The sequence below is a fragment of the Chiloscyllium plagiosum genome, chromosome 2, assembly GCF_004010195.1.
Source record: "Chiloscyllium plagiosum isolate BGI_BamShark_2017 chromosome 2, ASM401019v2, whole genome shotgun sequence".
NCBI lineage: Eukaryota > Metazoa > Chordata > Chondrichthyes > Orectolobiformes > Hemiscylliidae > Chiloscyllium > Chiloscyllium plagiosum.
In genome coordinates, this window is record NC_057711.1 from 34,602,512 (window position 1) to 34,615,239 (window position 12,728).

The 12,728-nt window shown below is 41.5% G+C and overlaps 1 protein-coding gene across 1 annotated transcript in view; it reads left to right on the forward strand.

Moving 5' to 3' along the window:
- Nucleotides 1-5,193: 5,193 nt before the first annotated feature.
- The window catches only part of LOC122556192 (ankyrin repeat domain-containing protein 31-like), a 193,113-nt gene continuing 185,578 nt past the window's right edge, over nucleotides 5,194-12,728 (forward strand). The window contains exons 1-2 of the mRNA XM_043702735.1: nucleotides 5,194-5,303; nucleotides 5,776-5,858. Coding sequence (XP_043558670.1) covers nucleotides 5,209-5,303; nucleotides 5,776-5,858 — 178 coding nt within the window. The 5' untranslated portion in view covers nucleotides 5,194-5,208. The remainder of the gene's footprint in view (nucleotides 5,304-5,775; nucleotides 5,859-12,728) is intronic.

Below are 12,728 nucleotides of genomic sequence, written 5' to 3' on the forward strand. Positions count from 1 at the left end.
TGTAGAGAAGAGAACATCAGGAGCACTGGATGCAGTAAACTAGGTTTGAAGAGAGGCAGGTGAACCTCTGCCTCACCTGGATGGACTGTTTGGGGACACCTCCACTCCTCCCTGCCACCAACCAGATTCATTGCTCCCCTTGACCAATCAGGTCATATATCTACTTCACCACTCTGCCCCCACCACCCCTTTTATCTGCAGCACCTCTCCATCCAATCCCAGTCCTGAAGAAGGGTTAAACCTGAAATGTCGACCTCTCCACCTCCTGATGCTGCCTGGCTTACTGCGTTCTTCCAGCCTCCTGCCCACCATTTGATCATGGCTGATTTGACTTTTAACCTCCTCCTTCTGCCTTCTCCCCACAACTCTTGATCCCTTTCCTTTTGGAAAAAAAGCACTAAGACTGCCGTCTGGTTCTTGATCTTTTGAGAACAGTTTTTCCCCTGTCCAGAACCCTAATGCTTTTGCCAGCTCTATCAAATCTCTGCTTTTCCTCCAAGAAAAACAATCCCAACTTCTCAAATCTTCCTTCAAAACTGAAGCTTTTCATTCAGAGAAACTTTCTCATAACTTCTATGCTCTGTTCAATACATTTATCTCCTTCCTAAAGTGTGGCACCCAGAACTGACCACAATACTCCAGGTGAGGTCTACCTGGTGACCAAAAGGCTCAGCATAAAACTTGCCTGCTCATGTAATCCATACCTCTACAAATAAGATGCAGAATTACAAATGCTTTATTAATCCCTCTACACCTGTTCTGTCTTGACACCTTTAATTATGTGCCTATGTACACCCAGGTTTCTTTGCTCTCCCACACTCTCAAACAGTATCATTTTGGTTTTGCTTTTGGAAATCCTGCTTTGATAGGGGAAAAAGTACTGGACGTTTATTAAAGTATTTCATGAAATGAGACTCAATGTGTTACTTAACATTTGAGCCAGTTCCTGAGGCATAACAATTTCAATTTGGGATGGTCAGTAATAAAGTGGTGTAAAAAAATCTGTAAGTGCCTTTTGTGAAGAAATGGCCGCATGACAATGAATTATTGGAAACTTAAAAGAACAAGTTGCTGTCATAGGACTGTCTAAGGAATCTTAAAAGACTAATGGTAAAATAAATGAGTAGTAAATACATAGCAATAGTATAGTTGCAGATGCATTCATCAGTACAATGGTGAATATCATTTATTAGGCTAGGGTAGATGATTCTTTGCTATTTACTGAATAAGGAAATAGAATTAAATCACTGGTTTCAGTTCCTTTTAGTTAGCTTGTGGATACATGGTAAGAAAACCACTTAAATTTATTAAACAAACACTCATGAATTAGGAAGAGAAAGTATTTCCAATATTTAAGAGGGTGGTTTATGAGAATGAACTTCCTGAGGACGTGGCGGATGCAGGCACGGTTACAAAGACACTTAAGTACATGAATAGGAAAGGTTTGGAGGAATATGGGCCAGGAGCAGGCGGATGGGACTACTTTAGTTTGGGACTACGGTCAGCATGAACCGGTTGGACTAAAGCATCTGTTTCCATGCTCTATGACTGAGACAGACTGTCAAAAATGTGAATAGTTAATTGAGAACACTTTAATGTTTCCCAATGGGTAATGAAGATACAAGTAGATTAGACAACTGAAATAAAATGCACTTTTAAAACTTGGAGATCATAAAACCATAAGACAAGGAGCAGACCTAAGCCATTTGGCCCATTGAATTTGTTCTACCATTTGATCATGGCTGATTTTTCTCAACTCTATTCTCCTGCCTTCTCCCCTTACTAATCAAGGATCTGTCTTAAATACACTGTGGCTTGACCTCCACAACCTTTTGTGACAAGGATTTCAACAGATTCACCACTCTGGTTGAAGACATTCCTCCTCGTTTCAGTTCTAGAGGGTCATCCCTTCACTGAGACTGGGTCTTCGATTCCTGGTCTCTCCTACTTATTGGAAGAATCTTCTTCACATTATTTCTAACCAGATCTCTCAGTATTCTGTGTTTAAATGAGATTTTTCCTCCCTCAGCCTTCTAAATTTCATTGACAGACTCAGAATCCTCAACTGCTCCTCATATGATAATCTCTTCATCCCTGGGATCATTCTTGTAAACCTCCTCTGGACCCTCTCCAAGGCTAGCACATCCTTCCTTAGATAGGGGCCCAAAACTGGTCACAATATTCCAAACCAAATATGGTCTGGCTAAAGCCTTATACACAGAGCTGAAACGTGTAGTACTGGAAAAGCACAGCAGGTCAGGCAGCATCCAAGGAGCAGGAGAGTTGACATTTCGGGCATAAGCCCTTCACCAGGAATTCCTGATGAAAGTTTATGCCTGAAATGTAAATTCTTCTGCTCCACTACTGCGCTTTTCCAGCATCACACTTTTTGACTCTGGTCTCCAGCATCTGCAGTCCTCACTTTCTCCTAGAGCCTATATAGCCTCAGCAGCACATCCCTGTTCTTCTATTCCAACTTGCTCTGAATAAGATGCAAACATGACATTTGTTTTTCTAACTGCTAACTGAACCTGCATGTTAACCTGGGCTAAGAGAATCCTGAAGCAGAACTCCCTAATCCCTTTGTCCTTCAGAATTCTGAAACCCTTCCCCATTTAGAAAAAAGTCTGCACCTCAATTCTTCATACCAAAGTTAATAACCTCACACTTTGCCACATTTGTCTTCCATCTGCCACCACTTGGCCCACTCTCCTAGCCTAATCAAGTTCATCTGCAACCTCTCTGCCTCAACACTATGAACTCAAATTCTCAGACCACATTTAAGTTGCAAACTAAACACACTTTATTGTGATTAAGACAGAGCGAGACCAATCGTCAATAATCCAGAGTATCAGTCATAGATATTCATGAATATGTTAAAAGATCTATAATTCTTACTGAAGATGCAGCATAATTAAACCCTTAATGTGCATTATCTCTCATTTCCACCATATAATGTTTCTTGTATTAATTAGATTACCATTAGATAATTATTTAGTTTTGTGAAACAAAGCTCACGTCTTTTCATTTGCGCCACTGCATATGAACCAGATAAATAATGCTTGTATAGTTTCACATAGGTTAAACAAAGCCATTAATGGATGTCATTTACATCAACATAGATAACATCTAGGTTACAATCAGGATTCTGGTCATTACGTTATACCAATTGTCTGGGAAAGAGACAAATGCTAGTTTTTAAACCAAGATGTGTGCATTCTTTATTTCATTCTCATAGCCGCTGCACTTAGCCATTTTAGAAGTCAAGTCATTATTACAAAATGGACACTTGCAAAATGGAGGATTAAGGCTATTATTTCTCCAATACTCTATCACTACCTGTCCCTATCTTTGTGCCATCTGCAAGCTTAGCAATAATGTCCTCAGTTCCTTCAACCAAGTTGTTAATATGTCAAATAAGATTGTCAAATAACTGTGGTCCCAAAACTGCCCTATCATCAATAGCTGCCATCTATCTCCATTGTCTGCCTCTGCCAGTCACTCCTCTATCTAAGCCAATACCTTGCCCCTAACACCATAGGCTCTCATCTTATTTAGCAGCCTCCTGTGCAACATCTTGTCAAAGGCTTTCTGGAAATCCAAATAGGTCATGGACACTGGCTTTTTTTTGTCTAACTTGCTTGTTGCTTCTTCAAAATATTCCAAACAGGAAGCAATATTTTACTATGCACTTCTAAGTATTCAGTCTCATCCTTAATAACAGGCTCTAAAATCTTACCAACAACCAAGGTCAGGCTATCTCTCCCTCACTTCACAAACGGAAGTGTTAGATGAGCCATTTTCCAGTCCTCTAGGACTCTCCCTGCCTCCAGAGATGTGGTCATAGTTCTGTTGCCCATGTTGGGTGAACCACTGAAGATTTGTTGAACACTTTATAGTTAAAAAGAAACGGAGGTAAACTCTCAGTCATTATAGTAAAGAATGAGCAAATCTAGGAGCAGACATTATATTTTATTCACCATTGAGATGTGTATGTCACTGGTGATCAGGATTTATTGTTCATCCTTTGCTTTTGAGAAGGTGCTGTGAGCTGCGCTCTTGAACTGCTGCAGTTCAGATGCTAAAAGATATAAGCAGAACAGAGAGGGTGAGGGTTCACTGAGAGCAAATGGCAAGACTAAGATGAGGATTGGGAGTTTTAGAAATTTAGTTAATTCATTAACGGGATGTAGGCTTTGCTGCTTGGCCAGTACTTACTGTCCATCCCTAACTGCCCAAGAAGGTGGTACCAAACTGTCTTCCCGAACTTGCTGCATTTCTTGAACTGTAAGCCCACGATGCTGTTAGAGAGGGAGTTCCATTATTTTACCAGCAGCACTGAAGGAATGCTGACAATTCTAAATGATGGTGGTACATAACTTTGAGGGGAGTTTTTGTAGTGTGGGGTAGGGAGGTGACATTCCAATGTAACTACTGTCCTTCAACTATAGTGGTGTCCAGGGAGCCTCAGTGAGTTGTTTCAGTATGCCTTGTTAATTACACACAGCTGCTACTGAGAGTCAGTTACGGAGGGATTGATTTAGATATTGTGCCAGTCAGGTGAGCTGCTTTGTTTGGTTGGTATCAAGCGTCTTTGATATGTTTTTGGAGCTGCACTCTTCCAGTCAAGTGAGGAGAATTCCACCACACACCTGACCTTGACGGACTAATAGGTTTAAAAGAAAGATCGGGACAAAAGATGTGAGGAAAATCACATTTAAAAAACCCATAGGGTGATGAGAATCTGGAATTGGAGGGTGGGAAGGGCTGAAACCCTCAAAACACTTTTAAAAGTATTTAGTTAGCACTTGCGAAGCCAAGGCATACAAGGCCATGGGCCAAATGAATTTAAAATAAAGAAGTTAGTTGCTTTTGACTGGTCCAGATGGAATAAACCAAAGGGTCTCTGCTCCAAATCTCTAATGAATTGTACGTTGTAGATGATAAACCAGACTGAGGAGTCACCAGCTGAGTTACTCACTCCAAAATTCCCAGCCTCAACCCTGCTGTAAAGCACCTTGAGCAAAAAGCGACTGATTGATAGGATCTCAAGAGAAGCCAGTGAACACAATTGGACCTCTGACACTGAGGGGAGCTGAGACAGGTGCGCATGCGTAGAGGTGGCCGCCTGGTCGGTGGTTGTCAGTTGTCGCGCGGGGCGCATGCGCAGTGTTGTTGTTGTTGGTGGTGGTGGTGGTCGTGCTGGAGATGGAGGAGGTGTCGGACTGTGACAGTGAGGAGACGATTGTGGAGGCGTCGCTCCCGGACAGCGGCGGCGAGGACGAAGAGCTCCGACTGGACAGGTAAATCCGAGTGAAAACCAGAGCGGGGCGACGACGGACAGCTGCTGTCCACAGCCCTCACGCCTTGCCGCCTTCCCAAAGGCACAGCAACATCCCCTCAGGGCGCCCACCCACCCCCACGGCACCTTCCTCAAATACCAGCACCCTCGCCCACCTACCCCAGCCTCGTGTCCCCTCAGAACCCACCCCTCACCCACTTCCCCAGCCTTGTATCCCCTCAAATGCACCCATCTCTCACCAAACTGTGCCCCTCATTTTTCCCTTCTAGCACCTTTGTCATCCGCGTTCGTCTCAGGGACCCAACATTTGCTGGTGTGTCTTGTGGTAGAGATAGTTGGTAAATACCACTGCAGCAATGGGCCTGAACTCAACAGGAATCTATCAGCTATACAGATCTATGACTATTGTAGCAGGTTAGGTTACAATGTTTTAGTATTACTATTAAAATTACATTTGTGTTTATTCTCTATAGGATGCTGTTCATTCAAAGAAATGCTTTTCAGCTTTATCATACAATGAGTGATTTCACTTCAGGCAAGGAAGCAACATTTGGAGGTAATATTTCTACAGTTTTATTCATCCAATAAAAAAAAATGTATGTGTTCATCTTTTCTTGTCACTTTGTTCCCCACTCCCACCCCTTTCCAGAACACATCATGGCACTGACATCTAAGCTACGCTTCGCAGGTGTCAGCAATCTTGCTCACAAGTGCAATCTTACTTGAACCTACATGGTGTTATTTAGCCCAAGCTGTCTTATTGAGCTGAATACCCTATACAGGGCATCACAGTTGAACCAAAACCTTTCCTTTCACAATTCATGCATGGACACTAAGCCCAATGGGGCCACCAAACTTATAATTGAACTAGGAAGCAGAACAAGAAGTCACTTTGCATAAGAACCATTAATAATAAAAAAATGATATGTGAGACCCATCATTTAAATAAAGTTACATAAATGTTTGAAATGGATTAGAGATGGAGAAAAATTCTCCCTTCAACTTGGTTTTCATTGTCCTTACAAGCTTTTGTTTATATATAATTGGCCACATTTTTCCCTTACCAAAAAAACACCTAAAGGCTATTTGAAGAAGTGTCTTCATTTTTGTCACACTGAAGAAATGGAGAAAATTTCTTTCTACTGTTGGTAACACAGTTACTTGGAGGAGGATGATGATATTTAAGATCAGAAAGAGGGAGACAAGAACTTATGCAAAAAAGATTATAGACATGAAATAAGGTGATGGAAATCTGAGATCCCATGTTTATTGTGGAGAAAACTATGGAAATATACACAGCTTTAACAAAATGGAAGGAACAGGAAGTTACCAAACAGGTAGTTACAAAAAAAGCTGACAGACAAGGGTTTGTGCTACAAAATAATTTAGTTTTAAAATGCTGATTCCTCTCCCCAGGTCAGTGGGATTGAACTCACTTGTGTAATTTTGCCAGCTGTTCTTGAGTTCAATGTAAACCATTTAGTTAAATCCAAATTTTATGGTGAATGTGCATTAGTATTATATCTTGTGCCATTGTTACACAGAAGTTCTTTGGAAGAAAGTGTTTCATATCTCAGACAAATCTGTTACAGCACAGCTACAACACTGGGATCTACATGGCAATGTGGAAAATTGTTGAAACTTTATTGCTGGAACAGCACAGCAGGTCAGGCAGCATCCAGGGAACAGGAGATTCGACGTTTCGGGCACAGGCCCTTCTTCAGGAATCAAATGTGGAAAATTGCCCAGATATATCCTTGCTTAAAAATGTGCTGCTGGAAAAGCGCAGCAGGTCAGGCAGCATCAAAGGAACAGAACTGACGTTTCAAGCATAAGCCCTTCTTCAGGAAGAAGAAAGGTTTATGCCCAAAACGTCGATTCTCCTGTTCCTTTGATGCTGCCTGACCTGCTGCGCTTTTCCAGCAACACATTAAGCTCTGATCTCCAGCATCTGCAGTCCTCATTTTCTCCCAGATATATCCTTGACCTAATTCATAAATCCAACCTGGCTAATTACTGATTTATCAAAAGTAGACTAGAGGAGGAAAGGGATGGAATCAACAATGCTATCAAGCATTAGCCTGTCATTCAGTTTGTACCACCAGAGCCATTCCACTCTTGACTTCAATACAGCCATCGTTTAAACATAAGAGTTGAATGAAGGTGAAAATGATTGTCCTGGATGACGACTGCATTTGTGCGTGATAATAAGGAGGAAACCTGAAGTCAATGGGAAACGTGGGGGAAAACTGGAGACAATAGAAATTGGAGAAAAATCTCCACTTGTTGTAGACATACCTCATAAATGAAGCAGCTTATCTGTTTCAGGACATCACTGCAGGCATCTATATAGTGACCTAGATCCAACCATTTTCAGCTATTACAGTGACCTTCTCTCCAGAGGACAAAAGGCAGGATGTTTACTGACAATTGCACAATGTTCAGCACCATTCACAGATCCTCATACCAAAAATAGCAAGTCTTGGATACTATCCAGGTTTGAGCTGACAATTGACTAGTAACATTCACATCACAAGTGTCAGCAAATAGCTATAACAGTTAGTAATGTCATTGAATGTCAAGGGCTAAGAGTCTATCAACATTCTTGGAGTTATCCTCAAGAAAGTGAACTGGACTAGCCATACTCAGTGCAAATGAGAGGATAAGAATCCTGCAGTGACTATCTCTCCTCCTGGATTCCTAAACCCTGTTCATCGTCAAGTCAGAATTTAAGACTGAGATGGAATAACTGTTTGTTGCCTGGGAGAGTAAAACTTTGCTGAAGCAACCAGATATCATCCAAGGCAAAGCAACCCACTCGATTGGCACCTCATCCACAAACATTCAACTCCTCCAATGTACAACTGTGTGCCACCTACTAGACACTGCAACGTTTCTCAAAGGCTCCAAGACAATACATTCTAAATCCTACCACTACCATTTAGTAAGACAAGGGCAGTAGATGCATTTGAACACTACCACGTATATGTTCTGAAAGCCACTTACCACCCTGACAAAATATATTGCCTTTCCTTCAGTGGCACTGGGTCAATATGATGGAACTCCCCTAATGGAGTTGAGTCCCCAGGCAACCTGCACAAATGGACTGCAGCATTAAGAAAGCAGCTCATCACCTTAAAGAGCAACTAGGGATGGATAAGTGCTGGCCCACCCTAAATCTAATTTTTGAAAAAGCTAGTTAATGAGAAGATTCATGATGTGGGTATTGAAATAGTTATTAACTACAAAGTATCAAGGTGTTATTGATTGCAGGTTGAGTTCAGGAATGTATATAGATGCTGATACCATGTGACCATAGTCCATAAGGCCATAGAAGTAGAAACAGGACAAGGCCATTTAGATCAGAGCTTACTCCACCATTCAGTAGGATTTGACTGATCCAACATGCCTCACATCCACTTTCCTGCCTTTCCCCTTGTAACGTTCAATTTCCCCTACTGATCAAGAATTTTACCAATCACAGCCTTAAATATACACAAGGACTGCCGATACAGCTTATTGCGACAAGGAGTTTCAAGGACTGTCAGAAATTCCTCTTCAAACGGTAACTCTTTTGACCCTGTCCTCCAGTCTTAGACTCAGAGGGGGAACAGTCTCAGCATTTACCCTGTTCAGCCCCTTCAGAAAAAAGTAGTGATTCCGTTGAAATGTGGGATTCTGAACTCCAGCAAATAAGAGTCCCTAATCTATTTACCCTTTGCTTACATCACTCCATTCTAGGGGTCATCCTAGTGAACCTTCTCAGCTACGCCCAATGAAATGATATCTCTTTATATGAAGGGGACCAAAACTACTCAGTACTCCCAATGTGATCTCATCACCTGCACAGTTGCAGTAAGATGTCCCTACTGTTATACTCCATTCCTCTTGAAATATTAACCTTCCTCTGACTTGCTGGACCTGTGTGTGAACTTTGTTTCATGCACAATTTACCAAAATTCCTTTGTGTTGCATCTTTCTGCAGTTTTTCTCCATTTAAATACTATACCAGGCTGTTAGTCTCGAGAGGAAGTAGCAAGAGGATACTGCTTTGCAATCCACTTGGGATACAGGGGTAGTGCCAGATTATTGGCAAACTGCGAATGTTTTAAACAAGTGAGGGAGAAACCTTATTATAGACATGTCAGTTTAACCTTGGTAGTGGCCAATATTGAGACCCGTTAAATTATCAGATTAATCAAGGCTGGTCAAGATGGTATTTTAGGGTAAAGAAGAAAAACATCTGACTAACTTGAATGAGCTTTTTGGAGGAACTAGTAAGGTGGCATATTGAGGGATGTACAGTTGATCTGGTCTATGGACTTTAGCAAGACCTATGTCAAGGTCTCACATGGCAGACTGGTTTAAAAGCCTCTAGGATTAAAGGGACAACGAGCTGGATACACAATTGTCTCAGTAGGAAGCAAAAGACTCAATTGGGGAAGAGTACTGATGAGTAGTCACAGATATGAAAGTATCTAATTAAACCATTACAGTGATCAATTTTAGACCATAAATAAATATCTTCAGTTCTACATTGATTGCCCGCAACCTTCTCACACTTATCCCCTATCTGTAGGGGAAGTAGCTAAATCCCTCACCCTTTCCATACTCTATCTTGTTAGATGTTCTGGAAGGTTTGATAGCCTCTGCTCCCTCTATTAATCCTTTCCATGGTTTTCCATATAACTGAACCCACCCCACCACTAGTTTAAAGCCCTCTCCACAAAGATAGTTCTTCTAATCACTAGGACTTTGGTCCCATCATGATTCAGATGGGGCCTATCCCATCAGATTAGCTCCTTCCTTTCCCACTATTGGGGATAGTGTCCTATGAATTGGGATCAAACTAATCTTTGAGCTGTACATTTGCTTCTAATCTTTTGATCCACAACCAATTTACTCATGGCTTATGCACTAGTCCAGGGATACTAGTTTAGTGCTCGTTTTTAAATTTAGCACTTAACTGCTTGTATTTCCTCAGCAGAGCTTTTTTTGTTCTATCTAGATCAGTACCTACAACAACTAGATCTACCCCTCCTATGCTAAATTCCTTTGCAGCCTAGCAATATTCTGAACTCAGGCACCAGGTAGGCAACACTGCTTTCACAAAATTCAATCCTGGCCATAGGACAGTATCCATTTCCTTGACTATATTTTACCCATTTATAGCTACCTCACCGCCCCCCCCCCAAACTCCCTCTTGAATGATTCTCTGTACCGCAGAGCAATGATCACATTGCTCATCCTCCTTGCTGTCCCTGCCTTCTCCCACTTGGAGCAAGAATGGGGCATACAGTGGCTCATGGGTAGCATTGCTGCCTTGTAGCACCAGGGACCCAGGTTCAATTCCTACCTCTGGGTGACTGTCTCTAGAGTTTGCACCTTCTCCCCTTGTCTGCATTGGTTTCCCCCAGGTGCTCCAGTTTCCTCCCACAATCCAAACACATGCAGTTTAGATGAATTGGACATACTAAGTTGCCCATAGTGTTAAGTGCTTTAGTCAGGGGTAAATGAAGGGGAATGGGTCTGGGTGGATTACTCTTCAGAGGGTCAGTGTGGACTTGTTGGCTCAAAGGGCTTATTTCAATATGGTAGGGAATCTAATCTAAAAGAAGCTCCTTCAGCACTATTTCCTGATCCCATTATCTGCCTCACTTGTAGTCAAACCCTCCTGGCTGAGAAAGTTCACAATAGTTAATTTAAGAGGTGTGACCACCTCTTGAGACAGTATCCAGGTAACTCTTCCCCTTTCCTGATACCAAATGTTCAGAGGTCAGATTGGCTGGAGTCCCTGTTTCTCCATCATCTGCAGTCCTTACTTTCTCCTCCTGTAGTTCCTCAAGTAAGGAACTTGAGGCATAGTTACCATGAACTATAATGGATCAACCAGTTCTCGCACCATGCAGGTATAACACACCACCTGGCCCTTCATCTTGATTTAGAAATCTCTTAGTTGGATTTAAAATATATCCTACTGGTCTTTAAGTTTTAACCTGTAAATATGTCCCCTATTTCCCTTCAGTAGGAAAGTAATTTTAATAGACAGTCAAATTAGTAGCAATCACCAACCTGTAATATTGCTCTTTGTGCTAAGCCCCGATCTTGTGCTTAACATTATCTTGTTACAAAAACAAACAAAAGGCATTTCTTCCCCTCTGCACTAAATTCCCTGAATTTATCTACTCACTCAGGCTGTCACATTCACTCCTTCATAACCATACACAGCTTAACAGTCACACACATTCAACAGACCCTCTCTTAAATAAAGCTAAGATAATCACTAATTAAGCTTCAGTAGTAATCAACATGTATTAAGACCCTATTCATACTTCAGGTCATTGACTGATAACTCTTCCTCAGTCAGCTGTGTCAACTGCCTTATTAACCTTTTCACTGAATTTTAAGCTTTGAAAATTGAGAAAGAAAAGAGAAGTTTATCTGTTTATTTCCACGGTACCTACAAATCCCCAATTTATACTGATTCAGGCTGTGTCTCACTCTGGATAACATGTCTCCTGTGGACTGTGCACAGCTTAATGGTTGTGCGCTTTAAACAGGCCCCCTCAAATTTTCCTGACAAACTATTATTTCAGAACAGAAGTAATTCACAATAGGTTTTGTCATTAACAGGAAAGTGTTTATTGTAAAGAAACTTATTCAAACAACTGACCAAAAATGAATTATCAATTTACTACTACATGATTTAACATGACACTCAAAACTGAAGAACACACTAATTCAGTCACAAATAAGTCAGGCAATTTGATGTAAGTGTTATGCATGGAAAAATATATGAAGGAAACTATCTGTAGATCAAAAGTCCACACCACAAGGTGGAGACTATTTTCTCATACTCCTTTTGATTTTAGCAATTATGACACAATCTTTCGGGCGATGGTCCAACTTCGATTTGATAGCTGATCAGAGGGACCTAGATTTCCCCCCACCACCCAGCCAGAGGCTTGGTTACCCTCTAGTTATACCACTAGTTGTCTATCACTAATGAGGGAACAGCCCTGTGTGACAATAGCAGCTTTACCTTTTCATAAGTCAATAATTCAAGTTTTCTATGCCTATGGTTATAGCTGTTTTATTTATATTAAATCATAATTTCTTGTTACGTACAGAAATTTCTGTTGACTTTATCAGACGGAAAAGTTGGGCACTTGATTAATTTGGAGAAAGTGAGGACTGCAGATGCTGGAGATCAGAGCTGAAAAATGTGTTGCTGGAAAAGCGCAGCAGGCAGGGCAGCATCCAAGGAGCAGGAGAATCGACGTTTCAGGCATAAGCCCTTCTTCAGGAATGAGGAGGGTGTGCCAAGCAGGCAAAGATAAAAGGTAGGGAGGAGGGACTTGGGGGAGGGGCGTTGGGAATACGATAGGTGGAAGGAGGTTAAGATGAGGGTGATAGGCCACAGAGG